The 23,722-nt window shown below is 43.7% G+C and overlaps 2 protein-coding genes across 2 annotated transcripts; one reads left to right on the top strand and one right to left on the bottom strand.

Annotated features, from left to right (window-relative positions):
- Positions 1-6,412: 6,412 nt before the first annotated feature.
- LOC113204759 (mitochondrial glycine transporter) lies at positions 6,413-9,272 on the top strand. The gene is made up of 8 exons (XM_026420044.2): positions 6,413-6,916; positions 7,020-7,135; positions 7,233-7,341; positions 7,427-7,603; positions 7,688-7,856; positions 7,944-8,107; positions 8,191-8,283; positions 8,374-9,272. Exons 1-8 carry the CDS (start codon positions 6,902-6,904, stop codon positions 8,395-8,397), a joined length of 867 nt encoding a protein of 288 aa, XP_026275829.1. The 5' UTR covers positions 6,413-6,901; the 3' UTR covers positions 8,398-9,272.
- LOC113204757 (uncharacterized) lies at positions 9,266-20,993 on the bottom strand. The gene is made up of 32 exons (XM_052269418.1): positions 20,977-20,993; positions 20,180-20,523; positions 19,569-19,665; positions 19,389-19,462; positions 19,089-19,283; positions 18,912-19,007; positions 18,675-18,800; positions 18,281-18,367; positions 18,114-18,188; positions 17,933-18,019; positions 17,686-17,841; positions 17,522-17,594; positions 17,205-17,404; positions 16,972-17,120; positions 16,633-16,899; positions 16,322-16,553; positions 16,149-16,242; positions 15,958-16,036; positions 15,821-15,859; positions 15,388-15,718; positions 14,741-15,279; positions 14,297-14,617; positions 12,167-13,366; positions 11,861-12,050; positions 11,611-11,763; positions 11,057-11,328; positions 10,863-10,965; positions 10,653-10,772; positions 10,237-10,545; positions 10,072-10,128; positions 9,787-9,955; positions 9,266-9,706 (listed from the first exon to the last, which is right to left on the bottom strand). Coding segments are annotated over exons 1-32 (6,249 nt in total). The 5' UTR covers positions 20,978-20,993; the 3' UTR covers positions 9,266-9,692.
- Between the last annotated feature and the right edge of the window lie 2,729 nt (positions 20,994-23,722).

Genomic DNA, 23,722 nt, shown 5'->3' with positions numbered 1-23,722 from the left:
AATAGTCATGATATGAGCCCGGCGCGGCCCGCTTTCTCTCTCGCCGCTGCATGTGTCGCGGTGCAGCGGGGCGTGGCGCGGCGCGGCCGACCAGCGGTTTGGCGCGGTCAAATCTAATTGCCAGCAGGAGGGCCCCGGGTGCGGCCTCGGGTGCGGCCCGGGTGGTGCACACCCCCCACCCCCTCTCCCCCCCTGCACCTTTATATTGCCACCGCTGCATCATTTGGAATGAGTCTTAATTACCACTGCAAGCGGGCCACTCACTACCAGTCGAACCCCCCTGCTTCCCCACCGCCGCTGCCACCGCCACGCTCAGCGTGTGCACCGTCAGGAACCTCTACGTGGTCGTCCGACACGCCCGTGTTGCTGACAAACTCGTGCGGGTGAACATAGAACTCCAGCGAGTGTGTGCAGTAGTAGAGACCTGCACACAGAGCGAGCTACACGAGCTGAATGCCTCTTTACCTTGTCGAAGAAGGGATCCAGCTTCCAGCTCGCTCTTTGCACGTATCTAGTGTGCAGCTATGCAGCAGGTCCTGGATACTTGGCACAGGCAGGAAATAGTGAATACTGATAATATCCATGCACGCGAAGAAACCCTGCCCTTTAAGCTTACTCCTTCAACTGACAAAACCTTGGAGCGCAGACTTCGTGGGTTTTGAGATTACCACTTTGGGTTGGGTTAAAGCGCCGTACTGTTTGACAATGGGAATCGAAAGTTCAAACGCTCTGACCCGGGAGGTCGCGAGGTGTACGTCGCGTTCAAGACCCACTCACTTTTCCAGTGTATCGGAGGAAAGGCAGTAAAAGATGGCAGTTGTCATCGCATAGGTGAGAGGAGATAGACAAAGAGGGTGAATGTAGTGACGAGAGCACGCGCGCAAGAGAGAGACAGAGAGAGATACACACTGAATCTTCTGAAAAAAGTGACATAAAAAAACCTCCAGAGAAAGGGCCGTTCCCATTAATTTAAAGGGAGACTGGAACCGTTTCCCCGGACAAGGAGAGCAGCAGCCACTTCGGCCGGTCCTTGAGGACAACAACGTGACAGAACCTTGAACCATTAATCAACAGAAACACGAGATCCTTTAAGTTCTTTTCTCTTCCCACCCCCCTTTTCTCCTCCAAGTATGAGCGACCCAACTATTGAAAAATTAAGTGAAAATAAGTTTTAACCAGCCCAGCCCGTCGGCCAGTGTCGGTGATCCGGGCACCTAAGCCAGCCGCTGGAGAGAAACTGGAGCTGTGAGTTGAGCTAATAAGAGCCGGGTGTGTGTGAAGCGCCCCGCCACGCCAGGCTGCGCCACGACCCGAGGGAAAGGAAAAACGTGTTCGGATGGGTGGTCCCGGTCCGGACCAAAGGCAATTTAGTGACTTTGGCGATCCGCCGGCCAGGCTGCTGGGCCGCGCGGCGCGGCCCTGCCCCTGCCTGCCCTGCGGCCCGAGGGCTGCGCCGCCAGAGAATAAAGTCTTCACGAGTTTCATATCGAACCGAATTTATTTAAGAGGCGGCACGAAACTGCAACGCGACGGCAAGAGGCTTCACTTTACACCAAGCACCAGATAAATATATAACAAGACGTAGCAAAATGCAGGTACACACGGCAGCGACGCACAGACGCGCGCATGTGCATGTGCGCCAGTGTGCGTGCCGGCGGCGCAGGTGTGTGCGTGCGTGAGTGTGTGTGCGTGCGAGAGTGTGTGTGTAAGGAAATCATGGCAGTGTGTCAGACAGACCGGTTTCGGTTCCGCTCCGAACTCACCTCACCCGACGCGGCGCGGCGCTCGGCTCGGCTCGGCCCGTCCGCCTGTACCGCATCTATGTCCGGTACGGCCGGCGGTAGCACCGCATCAAGAAGGGAAGGGGTTGGCGGTGGAGGGGGAAGGGACATTCATTTATTCGCCGTTTGACAAGCCTGAGTCCTGTCCCGAGGCAGCGGATTGGATGCCTCGGCTTGTCATTGCTCCGTCAGGTCATCCATCCATCCAGCCAGCCATCCATCCATACATCCAACCGTCCACATTCTAGTCTTGCATTCATCAACACAAGAAATAAGAGAACCTCGACAGAAGCGCTGTTGCCGTAGCGCTTCAGAGTCTGCACTCGTCCGTGCTCCACAACTCGCGAATGCCGGGTTGAAACCTCATAGTTTTGTTGGTTGTGATTACTGCCACACATATGTGGATCCCCATTCATTTTACGTCCCATTCGCCCTATACGCATGACAGTTTCTCAATTATTGGTGTTTACGGCGTACAGGATAAATCGCTCCCTCTCAGCCAATCGGAAAGCTCTCTGTCCAAAGTGAGAAGAAAAGTTAATACGTAAAGTGTTTTTTGTTTTGTTTTTTCGGCAAGTGCTGGCGCAGCGACTTTGTACCCGGAGATCGGCGACAAAAAGAAGAGCACCACTTTTAACATGTTGAATCCCACGTGACCACACATGTATTGTGGGATAAAATTTTACAAGTTAGGCCGAAAAAGAAAAGAGGATGAAAGTTTGAGAGAGAGGAGAGAGAACTGAGACGCTGCGGGCCGCACCCAGGCGCCTGCGGACGCGCGGGTAGGCAGCCCATCGCGCGTCGGGGCGCCATGGGCGGCCTGGCCGCCCGGCGCGCGCGCAGCCTCCGCCCCCCGCCCCGCCCGCGTGGGCGCCCATAGCAGCCGTTATCAAAGACACACACAGCGAGCTGACACTGTACTGTAAACTTTCTTCCAGATAGCAGATCAGTTGGCGCGTTTTCGCAACGACTTTCATCTCCTCCCTCTCATTATTACAATTCGTTTTTTTCCATTTCATTTTTTCGGTGCGCGCGCACGCGGGCGCGCCGGCGGGGGGGACTACTGGCGCGGCTGTCGCATGCGGCGCTGGGGTCAAGAGGTCAGCTCGGGGGGCCGGGTCAGGCGGTTCACTTCACATGGGTGATAAGGGCCGGCTCGTACGATCCCGCTCCGCTGGGGGTCCGTGTCTCCGACCGCGGCCACCGTCGTGGTGGTGGCCTCCCGGGTGGTCATCGCCGGCTCGGCCTTTAGCTCGGCCAGTCTGCGATAACAGCCACTGCCGCCCATGCACCACACGGTCCCGAAGCCGCGAGCCGAAGCAGTTGAAGCGCCATTCGGGCGAATGGGGTATTCCAATAGACCCGAAACGAGCGTGAAAAAAAGGACGAAAACGCCAGCGCGCGCCCTGATTGCGGCTCCCCTAGGCGATCTCTCGCATCTCCCAATTATGTCCAACTTCAATTTGTTTCCGTGTCGCGCGTGGAGCATAAGGGAGTAACTGGCGCTGTGGGAAGCTGCGGTCACTGTGAAAAATAGTTGTAGGTTTAATGGGAAAATTTTCCACAAAGCGTGTCGCGTGTCCTAAAATTACAATTCAAGATGGTAAAATTACGCATCGCCTTGGAATTCATCGACGAGCAAAATTGGGGTGTCACAAATGTACAACATTTTTTGGAAAATATTAATTATAAATTATGTTGTAAGTTGACGACGATATTTTTCACGGCGGTCAGAGGATGTGGGTGGATGACGATCCCCTGCGGTTGTGATTACGACAGACCCGGACAAACCCATACGAGACTAGATTAGATTCGCTTCGAAAGCGACATGCCGAATGAAAGTTAATTCAAGGGGAAGTGGACTCCAGCCAAAGTATAACGTTAAATAATGTTCGTGAACCTCATGAACGCAAGTAGAATGCCGTTGAGAACGGTTGAGAAAACAAAAAATTAAAATCCTACATCTGTACTTTTGAGCATTAATTTTACCATAACAACTATTCATACATCCATACAACTTGTCGAGGTGAGGTGTTGCCTACTAGGCAGGCTAGTGCACCTGTGACTATACGTGAGAAATTTTGCGTACCCTTATCTGGCTGCATTGGGGACGGCCCAGGCCGTCATGTAACGCACGGTCGGTCAGGGGGCGACGCACTTCCAGAGATGACCCCGGTCATGGCCTAGCATGGGCATGCGGAGAGGAGTGAGGGCGAAGCTCTCAGCAGCCCCTCCCCCCCTCTACAGACACACGCGCGCCGAAAAAAGGGGATCTGGCCTCACTTTTGACGACGAGGGCGCAAACTGTCGTGCTCCTCCACAGACCACGGCGTTCAGTGGGGCGCCACGCTGGACTCAGTAAGGGAGTTCGCGATAGGGGTCGTACCCATACCACGTGACTTTTAGGGGGGATACAAATATTATATGGGGTCCAAGAAGGATCAGGAACATCATTGGAGTCCATAGAGACCCCATTATATTTGTACCCCCGGGGTAAAAATATTACGGTGTCAATGGACTCGACTGACGTTCCTGATCCTTTTAGGGCCTCACGAGGGGTCGTCAACTTCGATATTCCTCCGTACACGGACTGATATTACCTCAAATGTTACACCAATATTAGTCATATTACTGGTAATACTACCTCGATATTACAAATTTTTCTAGTATTATGACGTCACAGCTTGAAAATTGGCTCAATATTACCATTATTATTTGTAATATTCAATATTCCTCCGTACACGGCCAAGGAGAGTTGACGACCCCTCGGGGCCTCATAATATTTGTATCCCACCCTAAAAGTCACGCGGTATGGGGGTACGACCCCTTGGGCCCTCGCGAACTAAACACGGCCGGGGACCACGACGGGCAAGCGAGCGCCAATGAACACAGCAAGTCTCCACCGGCCAGCCAGTGTCTACCGGTGCGAAACAGAGCCCCCCCATATCTCGGTCGGAAACAAGAGGAATGCGAACTATATTTATACACACACATGTTGCAGCTAAAATAAAGAAAACAAGGGGGGACCGAAAAATAAGCACAATGAGAGGCGACGCGCGTGGGCGGGGTAGGGGTCGGTGTGTCATCGCCAGGGCCGTGACCTGGGGCACTCCCCCGGCACCGCTGCAGCAGCAGCGCTCTGCAGGGGGCGGGCCGCCGCCGCTGGGCCGCGGGGCCGTATCGTATCTGCGTTGCCATGCGGCCCGCGCCCCGTCCCTTCACCTCGGGTCGAGAGTGACCAGGGCAAACATACTATATTTGGTTCGGGTACACTGCCCCCTCATCCCCCTCGGCCGCCCGCCTCCGCCTCCCCAACAACTATGTGTTGCCTGTGTCAAACAAAGTCTCTGCCCCGATCGCAAAAGTGCAGCTGAGGCCGCGGCTTGTGTCATAACCAAACCAACTCTTGTTCGGCTCGACGATATGATGAGAACCCTCCAACAAGTTCTGCACTGTTTGTTTTGCGAACGCACCACCACCACCATCGCCTCTCTTGCTCAACAACTCACCCCGCGCAGAGCAGCCGATCAACAGTGCCAAACATCCTCCGGTTTTTCTAAAGGTCGGCCGCGTTGACGACAGCTGACGACAGTTGACACACTCGGACACAATGGACCATCATCGGAAGACGCGGCGCCGCCCGCGCATCAGAATGGATCTGTAATAATAGTTCGGAAACCCACATGAGTAATAACAACACATCGGTTGTGTCATCCCAAGAAAAGAGTTGATACTTTCTGGATCAGCAGGATCCCGCGCGCCTTATCTGCGCCCCTCGTTTAGAACGGCAAACTTTACTCACATCTGTTTGTTTTTCCATCATTATTTTCTCCTCTCGCGGCGGTCATCGTCAAACGGAGGCGATGCGATAAGTGCATCGGGTCGAGCCTCGCCTCTCTGCGGGGGGTGCCACCGGGTGCCGCCGGGGGGTTATCTCAAGCTCAAAAGCTCAAGCGCCAGCCCCCCCCACAGAGCACGTGCACTCCGCATGCCCCCGCTGGCCTCCAGAGGACGGCCCCCTGCGAACTTGGCTGGGGGGTCAGCAGAGGCACATCTCGGAATCGGCTGTGGGAGTGACAAAATAACACGTATGGCGGTCATCTGTGCTATGTATACTTATACTAAAGGACAAAAATCTGGTGCATCCGCCGAGGTTGACCATGGCCCGCTGAACCGACCCCAAAGTCTACAAAACAGCCCATCCTTACGAGTAAACATCGCCCTGCCTCTCTCCCTTATGGACCATGAAAAAGCAACAACAAAAAGTTGGGTAAAGAACTTGAAAGGTATCTGCAGGAAAAGAACATCGTGGTGTGGACGTGGAAGACTTTCCGGGAACGCATAGGACAACCACGGATCAACAAGTGACGTAAGGTAGGTGGTGCAAAGCTCGGAACCTATATCAGCTCGAGCTGACAAACGTGTACAGCAGGGCCAACTAGCGCTCATTATTATTCGTCGAATGGATCGTTGCATTTGAATAATTGTTGAAAACAGGGCCCCGGCGTTTGTTTACCTCCATCACGTGCGGAACGTAGTGTAGTGGCCCCCCGGCGAACGGCGAACTAAACAACATGCCTAGCGCGTCACCCCCCCCCCTCCTCTACTTTTCCCTTCCCCCTCCCGCGTACCTTCGAGAGCAAACACGACGACAACAACGCCTCGGTGCAGACGACACGACACACAGCTGGCGGCGGGTTGCGGATTCAGTAGGGATGCTGATAATCTAGCGATCTCTGAAGACACTCCTTGGGTGGCTGCCGTCGCGACCACATGTCTCGCGCCTCTCCTTCTCTTGGATAAAAGTGGTGTCATCAGAACTGTCGAACGAGCCTCTCTGGGGCACTCCTAACCTTCCGCCTCCTAGAAGATCCTTCTGCTAGAGGGCCTTTCTGCTACGCCTATCACTGCCGCATCTGAAGAAAAGTTTCGAAGACTCGCTAGGAGTTTAACGCCGTGTGTTTTAATCTATAAACCCTCAAAACATTTTGACCGCATGGTTGACAACCTCGAGTGTTCCACCACCTTACATAGTACAGTGCAGCCCACCTTGTTTGGTCACTTGTGACCTTCATGCATTCTTAGGTGAAATCACTTTAAAGACCTTTTGGCTGATCAATATGGATTCATCAAATGTAAGTAAAATTACCTTCCGTTTAAACTATAAATATTTGAAACTGTTCCTTAGCATATTTCCTCTTTAAATGGAAATTAATTTAAATTTACCTATGGTTACAGTCTACCTTAAAGGCGTTTATTGCCGGATCATGTTCGGGTACCTGTTCAGCTATCTTATTCCAGCCATTAGATCTTGTTAAGACAAGATTACAAACCAGTGTGCCTATTGCCACAAAGTAAGTAATCAACAATCTACCAAGTTTCACACAAACTTTTGCAACAGAGCATTCTGTTTAATATATAGATTTCGCTGACATCTTATTTTGTTCCCAGTTTGGCTGGAGGGAGTTCTACACTGTTAAGGCCAGGCTCAGTTATATCGTGTATGGGTCATATACTACAAAAGGAACAGCTAAGTGGCTTGTGGCGAGGTGTAACTCCAGTAAGTAAAAACACAATTTTCAGATCTATGGTTTTCAATGGGAGCTTTTCTCCTTCTTATTCACTGTTTTCAATTATTTTTTCAGTCAATTGCAAGATGTGTACCTGGTGTTGGGCTCTATTTTTCCTCTCTAAATTTTTTGTCAAGTGAGTTTATTGATGGACAACCAGGACCACTGCAAGCAGTTGCTCTTGGCATTGTAGCACGATCTTTTAGTGGAGTTTGCTTGATACCAATAACAGTTGTCAAGACACGTTATGAGGTATGTTCTTTGTTTTATGGTACCTCCTTAACTTACTGCAGAAAACTGTCTCTTACCAGTTACTTACCTGTTTCTTGTTCTCAGAGTGGTGTGTATGCATACAACAGTATGGTCCATGCTGTCAGAAGTATCTACCATACCGAAGGCATTCGAGGTCTAACATGTGGTCTGGTTCCTACATTGCTCAGAGATGCACCCTTCTCTGGAATCTACCTTATGTTTTACACTCAAGCAAAAACAATAGCTACACATGGTATGTGGCCAGATTATCATGCTGCAAAGATTCAAATCAATTGTAAAACTAGTTTACTAATCCTTATAATTTTGTTTGTATTCTCAGGGGGACATGTTGAAAAACACCCTATTGTAAATTATAGTTGTGGTATTATTGCTGGGTTACTAGCTTCAGCTGCTACTCAACCTGCTGATGTTATCAAAACTAAAATGCAACTTTATCCCAAGTCATTTGCATCCTTACATGATGTCATATTTTATATCTACCAGGTATGGATTGTTTATGAAGGTCTTTATTATTTATTTATTCCTATTTTCAAAATACTAAATGTAGTATTCAATTTTCCTTTCAGAAATATGGTCTCTTGGGATTCTTCAAAGGTTTATCACCTAGAATTTTAAGAAGATCTTTAATGGCTGCTACAACATGGACAGTCTATGAACAAGTAAGTTTGATTCTTCTAGACATGAAACAATGCATAAGTTTAAAAGTTCATGTTTAACTTAAAATTGTTTTTTCCCTCTCTTCTCTGCAGGTGTCCAAAAAACTCAGCTATTAAAATTGAAATAGATGTGCTATTGCTGAAAACAAGAATCGCTCGTAAATAAGTCATTTCATTTTCAAACCCATATCATTAAAAACAATTGTCATTTTGACCACAGCACCAGATCTGATTTTGTGTGTACTGGTTAATGTTGATTGGATTTCCATGATTAGACAACCTTCTATAGTTTTTCTTCATTGTACTGTGAATTACTACCTATCAGCAAAGTTCACTACAATTTGGAGCTTTCTTTCAGTATTGTCATTCTAGGTGGCTCAGCAAGGCTGTAATCTTCTATTTATCAGAAAGATACCACTCAAAATTTATTTGTTTTATTTGACCAGTGATGGAGCACACCACATAGTAAAGCTACCCTTACCTACTGGATCTTCAGAGGTTTTTATTGTATAACATTGTACCTGATATTTTTTACAAATTAGTTAGTAAGACATCCAAGATGATAAGTGTGAAAAATCTGTCACATAATTTTAGTAATGGGATTATCTCCCAAGAAATCTGTATTTTCATATATTGTGTTTATCGAAATATTGAATATTTTTTTAGTTGTTGTTGAAAAAGGCTGTGAGTTATCGGTACTACTAATCTGTATGTTAGACCAAACACAAATGATAAAAATATGCTAAGTTTCCAAGTATGTTTTTGTTGTTGTTTTGTTTTTTTTCTTTCTCCAAAATTTGAAAATTTGTATCAGAACTCTTATGGAACTGTAAGACTGTCACTGCACTGTAATGAATGTTCACCATATTTAAAATGATGTTAAAGCATTAATTGCAGCATTGGATAATGGACTAATGTGTGGAATTTGTTGGAATTTTATAGACTGAAGTGTAAGTTTTGAAAATAAACAAAAGTAATGCAAAAATAAACAACTGTTATTACTTTTTATTACAAAACACCTTGTTCTAAACAATCTGTCAAAAAGTTAAAAAAAAAAAAAAGAAAGATTGTAAAACAGTGGAGCACCATATTGTGCCTAGTCTAGAATTGGGACGACAGTAATTCATTAGAAAAAAATTAGTTTTACAAAACATTAAAAAACAAATGACTAAAGATGGCAAGTGTCCTACTACACTGTAGTGACAAGAAGTAAGAAATTACCTATAGCATACATACATGAATGATCAGATCAAGAAACTTAACTCCCAGCCAGTTTTAGAAGGAAAGGGTATACATATGAATTCTGACAAAGGCTGATTTGAAATCCTGCTGCTTCACTGCTATTCACTTTACGGGGTTAAATCAAATCACACTCTGAATATGGAAGGCACTATATTCCAAGTTTGACAGCCTCAAGTAGATGAATCTAAAAACACAACATATGAATTGACTCTAATTTACTTTTAAATTCTGTACAGGTTAGACACCTACATAATTACAACATACCAAGTGGAGGCATAGCCAAGTGATGTGACCTGTGCTTTTCTCCATTTTCTTGATCACGATCACTATCACAGGCGAGTCTAGTAGGAACTTGGTCAAGACCTTGTTCCCTCACTCTTTCCTTCTCGCTATCATTTACTTGATCCTGCTCCAAACTCCAGCGTTCTGAGACCTGGTAATTAAAAAAGCAAACAAACATACATAAAACAAACAGGATAAATTAATACAAGTAACAAACATTAAGTTATGCATATACTGTACTGGACATTTTACTGAATCATTACTCACATCATCAACATTATTTCTGTCTACTTCAGCTCCACCAACAGCTCCTGCCATATCATCCTAAACAGAAAATGAGTATATAAAAATATGTACGTATTAACACAACTTACATTGAAGACATTTATAATCAAAATAAGTTTAGAAAACCAGTAAAAAAAATATATTTACCCTGCAAACATTTCGATCAACTAAAGTACATGCTAAAACTTCTCCTTCTTCTTGAAGAGCTTCAACCTCTGGCTCAGAATCAATAGCTTCAGACACTCCACCCAGTTGGTACACATGCACGTGGAGTAAACCAGAGGCAGACTCTGACACTGAAGCTGACAATGGCCCATCTGTGGAGCAGTCTCTGTCAGCTTCTGAGTCACCATCCCCATCCAGAGTATTTATAGAGTGGTGAGATTGATCTGCCTCAGCTAGGTCTCCATTAGAGGCTTCCTGTAATAGACTTACATCCCTTCCATCTTGATGACTCTGGAATTTATTTCAAACACATCACATCAAACATTAATGGATGGGACATATAAAAACAAAGACAAGACAACAATAAAAAAAGGGAGCAAATAAAAAATATTTCAAACCAAAGTGGAAGTGTGTTGCGAGTACTGCAACGGATTTGGACTGACACCTCTCACTGAAGGAGATGATGAACTTTCTCGAAATGAAACTGGACCATCCCTTCTTATCAATGATTCCGATTCCTAGAAAATATAATGTGCAGTCTTAACCAACCTGAGATCAAACTTTTGTTTCAAATTAATTTTTGGGATTTAAAAAAATGTTCATCATACCATATTATTACGGCTGTAATACTCCACCATACTGCGGTACATGAGTTTAATTGGTAGGGCACTGACAACACATGATGTTATTTCATTTCTAACATCTCCAATTCTAAAAAAAAGGAATTGTGATAACAATGCTTTGAAACTACCTAGGAGTAGTTTTTAGACAAGTAACACTCGTTGGGAATGTATCTATTTACCTGCATCCTTGAAACTTAAGAAATACACTTTCCAATACATTGTCTATTTGAGAATGGACGTAAGAAACAGATCTTGGGGAGTTTACAGCTTGAGTATTTAAGGCTGATAAAGTTTGGTTCATAGGAATAAGCTGAAATATTCTGCTTCGCACATCATCAATTAAGCTAGGAGAACAATTTTCATCAGCATTTCCAGACAAAACAGCTGCTAATTCGAGACCAAGTACGAGCTGCATCAAGGTTTCACCTTCTTGTGTACTTGAAGAAGTCCCCTGGGAAAGGAAAGTATGTGTATTAGTAGAAGTTGTTCTTTTATAAGATAGATATGCTCCACCAAAGCACCAGTTCCTTGCTCTCAGTGACGCCCTTGACCCGGAGGAACAGGACTTCCGCCGCCACCAACAGAGACATCTCAACTCCCAAGAAATAATGGATATTAAATGAAAAACTGGGGAATCTTAGTTCTTTCCGGCGAAAATCGAATTCGCCGTAACAGGTATAGAGGTAGAGGTGTGGTATTATAGAGGTGAAGTGGTAAGCAACCCAAATTATACCTTTGGTTCAGATGAACTACAAGCACCAGCATATGGGAGTCTTTCTCTCTCCAGCCTTTGTGATTCCATTCTTTTAGCTTCTTCCTCATCTTCTTCCGCCTCGTCCTCTGCAAACAAGGTACATCCATCCTGTCCAAGAACGCTCAGGTCAATCTGAAAGTCACATGTTAAAAGATTGATCAAAATAAAAAGTTTTTTGAAGACAGAAGAAAACTGATATGATAAGATTTGGAAATTTTCTTTTCTTTACCTGGTATCTACTAACAGCTTGCTGAATAAGTTGAATGACACTTTGTCTCACAGAATCAGAGCTAATATGCTGTAGGTCTCTAAGTAACTGAACTAAAAAGTGAGACCTACTCCCATTTTCTGAAATTAGAGATGTCATTTCTGAATAGACTGATTCTCGCAACTCCTCGTAAAGTTGTCCTTGACCAGACCTACAGATAAATAAAATAAAATTAAGACAATAATAATACAATTTCCTAATGGAGAAAGGTAGAAATAAGATTAATAGGGTAATCTATTAATAAGGCGGCCTGTACTTGTAACTTACATTTGGTTAAGAACAGCGTAATCTTCTTTAGTATTTGTGTTGACTGATCTTTGGCTGTTGGAAAGCATGGATTTCCCAGAAGAAGAATGAACATTCCGATGTGACGGTGAGTTCTGTGAAACAGTTGCCACTGCAACAGCTGCAGCTGCAACTGCAGTTGTATCTGAAAGAGGACTTCTAGATCCTGATTTCGATTGATACTTTGGACATTTTCGAATTTGGAAACAGCTTTCTTTCAAGTGATTTTTTCCTGGTCCAAGACTCTGTAGTTCAACATTAGATGTGTTCTGGCTAGATGTACTTTGACTACTTGTAGAACTTTGGCAGTTGTTAAATCCCACACATCGCAGTAGAGGAGCATCTTCATGTTCAGTATCATCAGCATGGTCATGTTGGAATATGGTATGGTCATCAGTTTCATTAATACCCCGCATCCTTGTCCTACTTGAAACAGATGATGAAGAACAGGGCATCTGAGTTTCTTCGGGTAAACCTGGTCTTCTTCCGGAACAATTGTAGTTTCTGGAGCAATCTTGACCCGACTGCAGTTTTGATGACTTGAAGAGAGCTTCAGAATGGCTATTACATGATGCATTACTTGAAGACAACTGAGAAACTGCTGGTGTTGAGTGAATGTTCCGCTGAATGTTAGGATTTAAAGAAGTACTGTTGCTTGATGAACATGGCGATGAAGAATAAGTGCGCTTAATAGCTCCTGTGTTCCTCTTGAGAACAGTTGAACTTGGTGGTTCTGTATCAGTTGTTCCATTGTGGTAGTCCACATTTAAGCGACGGGAGCTTTCACGTACATTCTCAAGAGAACAGGGTACATGAAATTCATTAAACTGCTGATTTGAAAGAGAAGTAGATATTTCACTGAAGGGAACACCTTCATTGTTCAATTGATGCCTAGTATTCTGTGTATCCATAAAATCTTGCAAGTTGGCAAAAGATGGAGGAGCATTCAAATTTACTTGACTCAGACGAGTCTGGAGACCACTGACACTATTTCTAAGAATTGGCATAGCAGGAACTTCAAATTCCTGTGATGTTGGGGATAGTAATTGGCAATTCATAGGTAGTGCAGCATCCTCCAACACTCTAGAGGCTGTACGATGATCTATTTCATTTGAAGGACGCCGACGTGGGGATGCTGAAACTCCCTCGGTAAAATCGATATTGCGCTTATCGTTTCGTGATCTGGAAAAGATAAGTAAACAACATGAAACCAAAAGAAATAAATATTAAAAAATAACAACAACTAAACATAACAGTGTTTCTAACGGAGCTAATGTTTGAAAAAAAAAAGGACACCTGAATGTTTCAGTCTACAAAAATTTTCTTACCTGGGAGACAGTGTTGTGTCCTTTGAGCTTGTTCCCTTTAAATACAGAGTGACAGGGGACCAATAAAGTTTGACAAATAAATGTTTTACTTTATTTACTATTGAGAGATATATGATTTTTCCAAAAGTTAACTTTAAACCGATATTGTACTGTATGTGCACGAGAAAAGTGTTGAATGCTTCAAAATACGTATTTATTTCCGAACTTCAGCTTCAGTTTTATGGTTAATAGGAAGCAAAACTGGAATAAGTTTATAGAATGCGCAAAGCTCTCATTGAAATAAATTGTTAGATACACACAAAAGAAGTTTGAAAACGAGCAAAAGTCAAATGTTAAACAAAATCCAACTTATCTTCTGGGTAATTGTGGAAACACTCTCAAACTCAAGGAACACAACATCTGTCCAAGTCTCAAGGATAAAAAGTATGTAACACTCACTACCATGCATAGAGCAGTAAAATAAATGGAAAGCAAAATTGGGAGGAATTTATTAATTCTTAGTAGCACAGGATAAATTCTTCCAAGCAAAAGAAAGACACTTTCAGGGACGTAGCATAAAACCAATACCAAAATAAATGCCCAGAACAATTTGTAGAAAGTTCAGTAAAGAAATTAAGTGCTTATTGCTTACAATAAATTTGAAAATTGTGCCTGAGAGACGAATGGTTGTAAGGGCTAATAGGATTCTAGATGTTTTGAGGGGCTAAGGCTCAACACTACATGAATATTTACTAAATTTTTCCAGTTTATCAGACAAGGTCATAAAAGAATTAATAAAACTTACATATTATGTACAAGTGAAGTTTGAGAAAAATCCAGAGTAGTTGGTGGCATTGGTCCCACAGCACCCATAGGAGCACTACCTTGTTCAGCTAGACCTGGAGGTTGAGGAATAGCTGAACCTGCTCCAGGTAAGCATGATGGTGTTGACAAGGTGTGATACTGTGGCATTGATGAAGCAACTGATATTGAGGACGGGCCAGGCACAGACATGGGAGTAGAGCTTCGTAATGAGTTGTGAGAGCGTTCAACCAAAGGACTTGGACTATGAGGCAAGCCTTCGTTGCTTTTTGCACTGGTTGAAAGGAGGTTCTGCCGCGAATAACTAGACAAACACATAGGTTTACTCTCAAGTCATCATTCACAAACGATACTTACAACATGTTTACAGGAAAGTATGTAATTCTATAGCGACAAGAACAGGTATACTAAGAAACACAGTTTTTACCTGCGGAAGTTGTCCCAATAATTGTTGGTGCGGTTGCCAGGAGGAACTTGGTTATTTAAGGTTGGGGGACCAGGAGCTGGGGATGGGGTTGCCCATGGTTCCTCACTTTGAAGCAAGGCATGATGCACCCCTGGGTGAACGCCTTGGTGAACACCCTGATGAGCATTTACAGCATTCACAGCTGGGTGTACACCAGGGAGCACACTGGAGTGAACACCCACGGGGGTAACATGGTTAGCACCAGAAGAGAGCATGTGCACAGAATTGCTCAGGTTTAGAAGCTCATGCTGTTGCAATTTTAAAATGTGGAAGCATTGATTGATGGCTGTCAATAAGACTTGTTGTTGCTGCAACTGTCCTGCTGCCAGAAGTTGTTGGTAGTAAGCCTCCCGGTCATGGCTTAGTGATCCAGGAGGAGGAGGTGGTGGGATAGCAACGGCTGGCAATAAAGGCAATGCAGGGGAAGAATTGATACCTTCAACACTATCCAAGCAAAGACTTTGACATGAACGGCTTAGTGCTGCAATGCGATTCTTCATCTGTAAAAGAAAATTTCTATAAGTAAACTGTACTTAAAATTTGAGAGAAATTGAAAACAAAATGGACATGTCATCGATTTTGTCTTTCACATTTCATAGGATTAGCACCTCTTGAGTTTGTTGTTGATGTTGAAGAACACTAGGTGATGGTGAGGGCATGCTGATTATTGGTGGGTTTTCCTCTGATGGAACTCCTGCATATCTCAAAGAAGTTGCTGTATTGTTTAAAGAAGCACGAGCTTCTTCGTCATTTGCTGAGCTCCACACAGCTCGCTGATTTCTAATAACATCAGAAGGTGATCTCCTTCTCATGAGAGTGCTAGGAGCAGATGACATTTGGCTACCATCATAATATTGGCGTTCTTGAGACAGGGCTTGTGGAGGAAGTTCACCTCTCAGTGGTGTTGTCTGGCGTCTTCCGACAAGTGATCCCTGGTCCCTGCCAAGAGAATAATTATACCAATAAGTTAAAACCTCTATCCTGTTCTGCATAAAATACACACATATTTTAAGAACTGCTGAGAGGGAGGCTCTTACTTACCATGTAGTTTCTGATGTATTGTCCTCAATAACATTATTTCTACTCAAAAAAAAGGGGGATAAAAGTTTTTGAAGATTATTAACAAAACTTGTTATTTACCATTTAATTTAAAAAATCTGAATTTCATAAGCACTCACTCAGGCAAAATTTGATGCGTCAGTTTGTTCAGTGCAGATTTGGTGGCACTGAGAACTGGGGCAGCTTTTACACTTAGCTCTTGATAAGAATGAAACAATATTATTAGTTGCTTTCTAGCCATGTAAATGTATGTGAATTTTAAATTCAGTAACCAAAATTAAGAAGCATATTTAAAAACAACTTTACAAACCTCCATCTGATGCAATATCATCTTGCAGCTGTTGCCACCTACTGTGCAAATCTGACAGTAATTCCATTCTCCTCTGTACTGTTTCATCTGCTCTCTATTTTTTTTAAAATGAAGGGGCAAATCAAAATTATTTTTATTATAATATTTAATATAACTGATGAAACGACTCATACCTTTGTTTCCTGAGCACTCCTAGGCCGATGAAGAGGGGATGAACTTGTCTCTGATGTATTGACAGGCGTTTCCTCATGGTTAACAACTGGAGATTTGTCAGATGGCGGTTGCTGCAATTGACTGAACAATCCATCTAGCTGTCTCTGCATGGCTGAAAGGCCATCTCGCTCCACTTGAAGTTGCGCAGCACGCTGCTGCAGTCCGTGTGATAGTTCACTTGCCATTGATGCACTATGCAAAACAATAAAAAATGCACTGTCACCAAACAAGAATTAGACAGGAAATACACAAAAGTGATTTGAGTATGTACCTTTCCACTAAGGACAGATGTTGCTGATTCCACTGAGTAGCAGACTCAGGCTCATCATCTTCTTCTACATCAGCCTCAGCAGCTGCATCCTCTTCATGAATGGCTTCTTGAGCATGAGACGTAACCTGGCTAACATCAGGCTGTGTTTCATTTCCAAATTCATTCAGGATATGTTCAGGGATAGGAAGACCTGATGAACGATACTCCTGAACAGTTGCCAGTAGACCACGTAGTCTACCGAGCTTGGCTCTTTCAAGTTCCAATTGTCTAGAAGCAATGATATTTATTTATAAAATCCTAGTTTAACAAACAAAAGATTAAAGAGCATATGGTACTTACTGTTGTTTCACTGTAGGCTTAGACTTTCTAGAGTCTGGCGAAGCAGCGTCTCCATCTCCCTTACGTTGCTGCAGTATATTAACAACTTGATCAAACACACCCTCATCAGCTGAGTTGTTACCTGACACATGAGGTCTTCCATCTCTTCTCTGAATAATAATAAAAAAAATTTTGTTGGATTAGACAAGAGCACTAAAACCATACCAGGAGTGCAAGTTTCATAGTTAACTTACATGAGCAATGTTAAGAAGGCTTTTAGCTTGGTCAAGTTGAGCACGAAGAGAATTTATTTCTGTAACTTTATCTTGTACAATTTGACCTTGGAGTCTCACTTGTGCTCTTGCTTCTGCATACTCATCTATGGCATCTTCCACAGCACTGTCCTCACTACTGGCCTGTTCCTTCACTTCATCACCAGTCAGTAGTTCTTTCACTAGAATTAATTTAAATGTGAGAATTTTTCAAAAAGTAAATGTTATGCAGGAATTTTCTTTGGAATAGAATAACAATAAGATAAAGAAATAAATGTTTGTGTATATATGTAACTTACAATATGTGGTCACATCAGATTGGAAGTCTGCAGACTGCCTCTTTTTAGTTGGAAATTCACGATTTGGTTGAGTCTGACAGTAATTAAAGACAAAGAAACAGAAATGTGAAACATAGTGTTAAATTAGGTGCCAAAATAAAGTGACTGAAAGGAAAGGCACATACTTGGCATTTCCCTCGAATAGATGGTGGTCGTCGATCAACATCTTGCAGATTATTCAGCAAAGCATCTGAAGGCTGATCCTCTGAACCAGTACCGCTAGTGCTACCACCTTGTGTATTAACTGAGCATCCATTACTCGACATTGCTAGCAAGATGTTCTAAAGAAAGAAAGAACTTCTATTTAATTAAAAAGGTTTCCCAACAAAAAAGGGTTCTTTATGTTATCTAATAAAAGTAAATGACACCTACCCGAGCTCTCTGAGCTTCCTGAAGCTGTTCTTGAGCTTCACTTCTCTTCTGAATAAGTAATGCTTGCTCTGCTTGAAGTGCATGAAGCTAAAAGAGAAAAGAATAAAAATACAAAATATTAAGGTACCCTTGGAAATGTTTATACCAACAAGAAAAAGTTAAATTATCACAAGTTATTTACTTGTCTTAAAGACTCTTCAAATTTCATTTTTATTTCAATTTGTTTTCTGGTATCTGTTGACTTGGCTGAACCATTCTGATAAAACAAAGTACATAAAAGAAATGAGAACAATCATAATAAAGCCAAGAAGTAATAATAAATTTGACTCATAGTAAAGACTGTCTTACAGCATTCACAGAATGATCATTCCCATTGACTTGAGGTTCTTGAGGTTGTGATCCGCGACTTGTAACCTCTGTACCATCATTTGTATTCTGGAATGAGCAAACAAAACTTTACTTACTAAGCAGTCAGAAACAAAGTCGGGAAAAGAAGTCAGATTATACAGAAATCATTAACAATCAACCTTTATAGGCATGAAAATGTATTCCATGCACTGTTTAGTGTTAGATAGAGAGTTGTAATATCAATTGTTAAGAGTGAGAAACAAAATGTTGATATTATTCAGAGGTGAGTAACACACTAACACAAACACAAACAACCAGCATATGAGATAGTTGACTCTCATTAATTGTTACCTAAAATAAACTGACAGTAAAGAGTAAACACATGGTGTCTAACCTTGACATCATCTTCCTGGATGATCTGATCATAAGCAGAGAGCAAACATTTAAGTTTTGCCTCACTATCATGAAGGTCCTTAAGAACTTCTACTAGGAATTCAAAACTTGAATCATCTGTGGCCCCCTGTTTGCCATATAATACCCACTTGTAAGTTGATGTTTTGAAAGGTAGTAAAAATGTTGTTTGATCTACCAGATTTGTATAGAAGGTAAGTGTCAAAGATGAAAGACTTACCACTCCAGACAGTCTGTAGGATTCAATCAGTGATGATGTCTGCTTTATGTAATCTTGAATCTGACTCAAACGGTGCTCTACATGAGCTCGATCCGGCTGAAATTATGTAAAAAATTAAAATAACAAAACAATTCTTTAGGATGGAATCAGCAGGATAGAAAACAAAAACAAACGTACAGATGATGGAACATTAATTTTCTTGTTTTCTGAATTTCGGTTTTGATGATCAGAGGCTGTCCCATTATTCAAAGCCACACTGTGGGAGGACACTTCTGATGACAGAGAGGGTGTTGCTCCAGAACCAGTGTCTTGTCCATTCATCCTTAGTCTAGGGTATTGATAAGTTGGTTGAGGGTCTACAGAGCAGTTCACCTGCAAACCACACATAAAGGTAGCGTCAAAAATAATATGGATAAAAACTTAAGTGGACACACAGTTTAAATTTTGACTATTTGATATGATGTTTTCTTAACAAACCTCTGAGAGGATGCCTCTGAACAAATTTCCAGGAACAATATGACGGTTATCTTGAGACACGCTTTCATCTGATGCTTGGATTAGAAATTACATAAAACAATATTATTAGATAGCGATCATCTCCAGTATCATAAGTAGTAGTACATTTTAGAAATTGTTGTGATATGAGATGAAACATACCTGAATCATACAACTCTGAGGATGTATGTCTATTTCGACAATTCCTGTGAGGATATGTAGGTGCAGGAATCTCTCCTGTTTGCCAGTCGAAAATCAGCTGAGGCAAGAGCAATAATGTACCAATGAGAAAACAAAAAAAGTATTCTAAATTTGTTTTAACTATCCCAAAAAGAAATTTCAATTTGTGACTACTATTCATCAGTGAAACATGATAAATATTGCTTTCAATAAAATTTGAACCTAGCAGATTACTCAATATTCAAAGATAGACTCATTGAATATTTTAGCAAAATCAAAGCAAACAATATTACACAAGACTACGGTTTACCAAATTAGTTATGCTTACAGTAAAAATGAATACTGAAGCCTAGCTCAAACCTAACACTTCCCTCTTTCTAAAAATAGCCGCAACAGAAAAGAGGGGGGGAAATGCTATTTAAAGAGTGGGCAGCTTGCCAAGATGAACACAACACTCATGGAATGGAGAAAAGAACTATGAATTAGGATATCAAACTGAAAAAGCTCTCCTATACATTGACTAACATAAAATCACTGAACAAAGAGGTCTTACCCAGAAATACTGCCGTAAAAATGTTATAATGCATTCTAACCTGGGTTTTAGGTGTATTCTTACACCCTGACGACAGTGGAAGTCCATTAGCATTTATTTGGCTAGAATTGCCGTTACTGGTGTTCGGAAACTGGCCATTTGTTGGAATATGCTGATGAATCGGTGGCACAAATTGATGGTGTGAAGTTTGAGAATCAACTTGATAGGGCAACTGCCCCATCGGAAGTGAAAAACTATTAGGGTGAATGGGAATTTTTTTTCTTAACTTCACTTTAGGCATTGCACCACCACTGCTGCTACTTGAAGAGACTGACGGACGAGGTGCAACAGAACCATTTCTGCTCGAGACAGAATTTGTACTGTTCATACCAGACGTTGAACTCACTAGAAATGGCAGAAAACCATGAGTTACTACGTATAACAAGAGGCCACAAAGCAAACTTAAAACAAACCACAACACAAATAAGCTCACTTTAAAAACAAACATGACACAACACCAATAAACATAACCTATAACAGCGCCTACGTTCTATTCATAAGTTATGTGACTAACTCAATGCTCAACAAATGAGAGAAAAAATGTGCCGAAAAGAGGGTTAATAAAAGAAAATTTGGGGCAGTGAACGTTAATATATGACAGTAGAAAAGGTTGAGCCAGACATGATCTGGATGATCGGCGACACAGTAAGAAGATACTGATGAAAATTAGAAATAGAATTTATCGGACTAACAATGAGTTCCAAGTGTGGCGAAATATTAAAAATACTGCACAAATTAACCTTTTTCAAAGAGTTAGTGACAGAAAATTCTGTTTGTTTTGAAATGGAGGAAGCTCACTTGTTGTCCAACACCTCGAAAACCGTCAAAGGAAGGTCGGGAAATTAAACAAAGTTTCACGAAACTAGCATGAAACTTACTATTTAACGATGAAGGAATTGGTCGTTCAATGGACTGAGCTCAAGAACATTTTAACATAATGTTTTTGAAAGAAATGTAAACATGTCATCTGCACGTCAATCACAATCTACATTCACAACATATTCACATCCACCGCCACCGTTCTGCAATGCACCGCCCACTCGCAAACTTCCGCTTCCGGTGTGTTCCTCTATTAGTTCACGAAGAAACCGTTAGCGAGGCTATATCGCGGATAGAACGTGAAAATTTCTCAAACCGGAGAGTGGAATGACCAGGAATCGGTTTGAACTGGTTTGCACCACCTCCGGCGCCGGCTCCGGCGGTCGTCCGCGCCGCGCCCCTAGCCCGCCCAGAGCATGGGAAATCGGCCGAATCTCCGCCGATCTGAAATTTTTCTCGGGCCACCAAAATTCAAATGGACTTCAAACCTGTCATTTCACCACGTTCCCCTCGCGGAGGTCCGACGTCGTAGTGGTTACCGTCATGACGCCCTGGTGACACTGCGTCGAAGGTGGCATGTGACTTGCCTCTGGAACTGGGGTTCGACTCAGCGAAAGCGGGCCGTGGGAGTTCCCCTACAGTTTAACCAACGTACCCGTCAACCGTCTCACAACCCCGGGAGTGTGATCTGACGTTCTGACCACTGCGGAAGGAAGTGGCTGTTCCTGCGATCACAGAAGTCGCCAACGACTGCGGTGGGATGAAAGAAGCACTTACTCTCCCATTTTTTTGTCCGGGTGTGGAGAGTAGAGGGAGCATTTGCGACGCCGAGCGCCGCCGAGCGCACTTATTTCTACAGTCGGTTCTGTTAAAGCCGACAGTGGCCGTGTCGGTTGTTGGCTGTGTCGGTCCTAAATTGACTTTCCTTAACTCACAAAGCGGCCATACTGACCGTTGCAAACTTCCGCATACGAGTGGTCTGCAGTGAAATTTCAAGAGCGACAATACATCGACAAAAAATTGACTTACAAATAAAAGTGATTAAAATTTTAATTGCTGCTAATAATGAAACTTCCGCTCAAAGAATGCAACTTTTTAATGTGTTTCTACGTTGTAAAAACAATATTGTTACCTCTAGAAACCAGTTTACACTTTGTTTTAGAGTTGTCATGTTGTTGTGGCGCCATACTGTCATGGCGGCTGTCCCGTAAGTGTTTCAACGTGACGAAAATAAATATAATCTCAGATCATGTAAAACAGTTATTAAAATAAATGTGTCTACCACTATTTTAACCGAAACTACCGACAACAGCCATCTCATCAGATGTTATCTTTCGCTAGTAGCTACAACTGTTTAGCTACGACAAGGGACGTCTGTCGCTCCCACCGCGGTCATGCGCTTGCTTGGCGCCCACCCTCGCTAGGGCGAGCCGCCGGCTCCACACAGCTGCTTGGCGGGTTGGCCTACCCAGCGCGTGGCAGGCGCGCAGGAATACGGACCAGATACGGTGACTGAATACCGGCCCCCCCACACCGCGCCCGCTCCCCCCGCTGGCCCTGCGCACGCCCCCCACCACCTCCGCTGGAGTCGCCACTGCGATCGGCGCGTCCTTCTTCTCACACTTCCTCCTCTTCTCCCTTCCATCCCCATCCTTCGTCCCCGCGCCAAGCAAGCTCCAGCCAGCAGCCACCAGCATGGCCTATCCGTAAGGGAGGAAGCGCGCGCCCATCCGTTCTTACAAGTCAAGACTGGCACGTGCTCAGCACTGTTCTGTCTATTGCCTACCTTTCAGGCGGGTCATTTCAGCTCACAGGGAGCATTTTTAAAACAGTTAAAAGGGGGAATAGAAGCAAATTTGTGGGGCCACAGCAAGGGCTCTTCGAGGCACTCGTTGTGCCAGAGGTGCAGGGTTGGTTAAGCGCCAGGGGTGGACGTCAATAGTGCACTTATTAAAACCAAACCGGTGCCGAACGTGCATCGTCTTAGTCGCGAAAGGGCAGTGGGCAAGGGTGGGAGGTTCACTGAGAAAACAAATGTAGAAAGTTAACACCAAGTTGCACACCAAATGCAAGAGACTGGGCATCGCTTTGGGGGCAATATCGAAACCAGGGTTTTGCCTTTCCTCGAGGATACGCTGTGAAAAAAAGTAAGGTTCACAGAAAAATTTTCCTTGACGTAAGTTGTAAAATTACAACAGTTTGTAATCGTAACAATACATGCAGTACGTATTGACTTAAAATGCATTGTCAAGTAAAAAATGTGCTATCGTAAATTAACAACTGCAATTATAATTTGAGATTACAATTTTCTTGAAAATTTAATCCGCGTGAGTTCTGCCGCGTAATTCATTGCGTTTCGTTTTGCGAATCAGCTGAGTGACAAATTGACGCCGCCGAGAAGGAGCAGCGCGCAGGCTGTAGACGAGTGGACGAGTGGGGAGGGGGGGGGGGCGATGCAGCGCAGGACGAAGGGAGGAAGAGACTCAGTAAGAACGGTAAGCACGGCGAGGTGGACGGTGTGGAGGCGGAGGAACGAAAAATGGTGGTGGGGGGCGCGCGCAGGGCCAGCGGGGGGAGCGGGCGCGGTGCAGGGGGGCCGGTATTCAGTCACCGTATCTGGTCCGTATTCCTGCGGCAGGCGCTTAAGGCGAGCCGCCGGCTCCACACAGCTGCATGGCGGGTTGGCCTACCCAGCGCGTGGCAGGCGCTTAGGGCGAGCCGCCGG

The sequence above is a fragment of the Frankliniella occidentalis genome, unplaced genomic scaffold (genome assembly GCF_000697945.3).
Source record: "Frankliniella occidentalis isolate FOCC.00 unplaced genomic scaffold, Focc_3.1 Scaffold91, whole genome shotgun sequence".
NCBI classification, from domain to species: domain Eukaryota; kingdom Metazoa; phylum Arthropoda; class Insecta; order Thysanoptera; family Thripidae; genus Frankliniella; species Frankliniella occidentalis.
Note: the sequence above shows the minus strand (reverse complement) of the source record. Positions and strands in the feature narration are given on the sequence as shown.

Coding starts and splice junctions, on each gene's coding strand:
- LOC113204757 (XM_052269418.1), bottom strand. Junction 18,020..18,113: donor TTGAAGAGTCTTTAAGACAA/GTAAATAACTTG, acceptor TTTCTCTTTTAG/CTTCATGCACTTCAAGCAGA. Junction 16,243..16,321: donor GGAGTGCTCAGGAAACAAAG/GTATGAGTCGTT, acceptor TAAAAAAAATAG/AGAGCAGATGAAACAGTACA.
- LOC113204759 (XM_026420044.2), top strand. Junction 7,604..7,687: donor TTGTCAAGACACGTTATGAG/GTATGTTCTTTG, acceptor TCTTGTTCTCAG/AGTGGTGTGTATGCATACAA. Junction 8,284..8,373: donor CATGGACAGTCTATGAACAA/GTAAGTTTGATT, acceptor TCTTCTCTGCAG/GTGTCCAAAAAACTCAGCTA.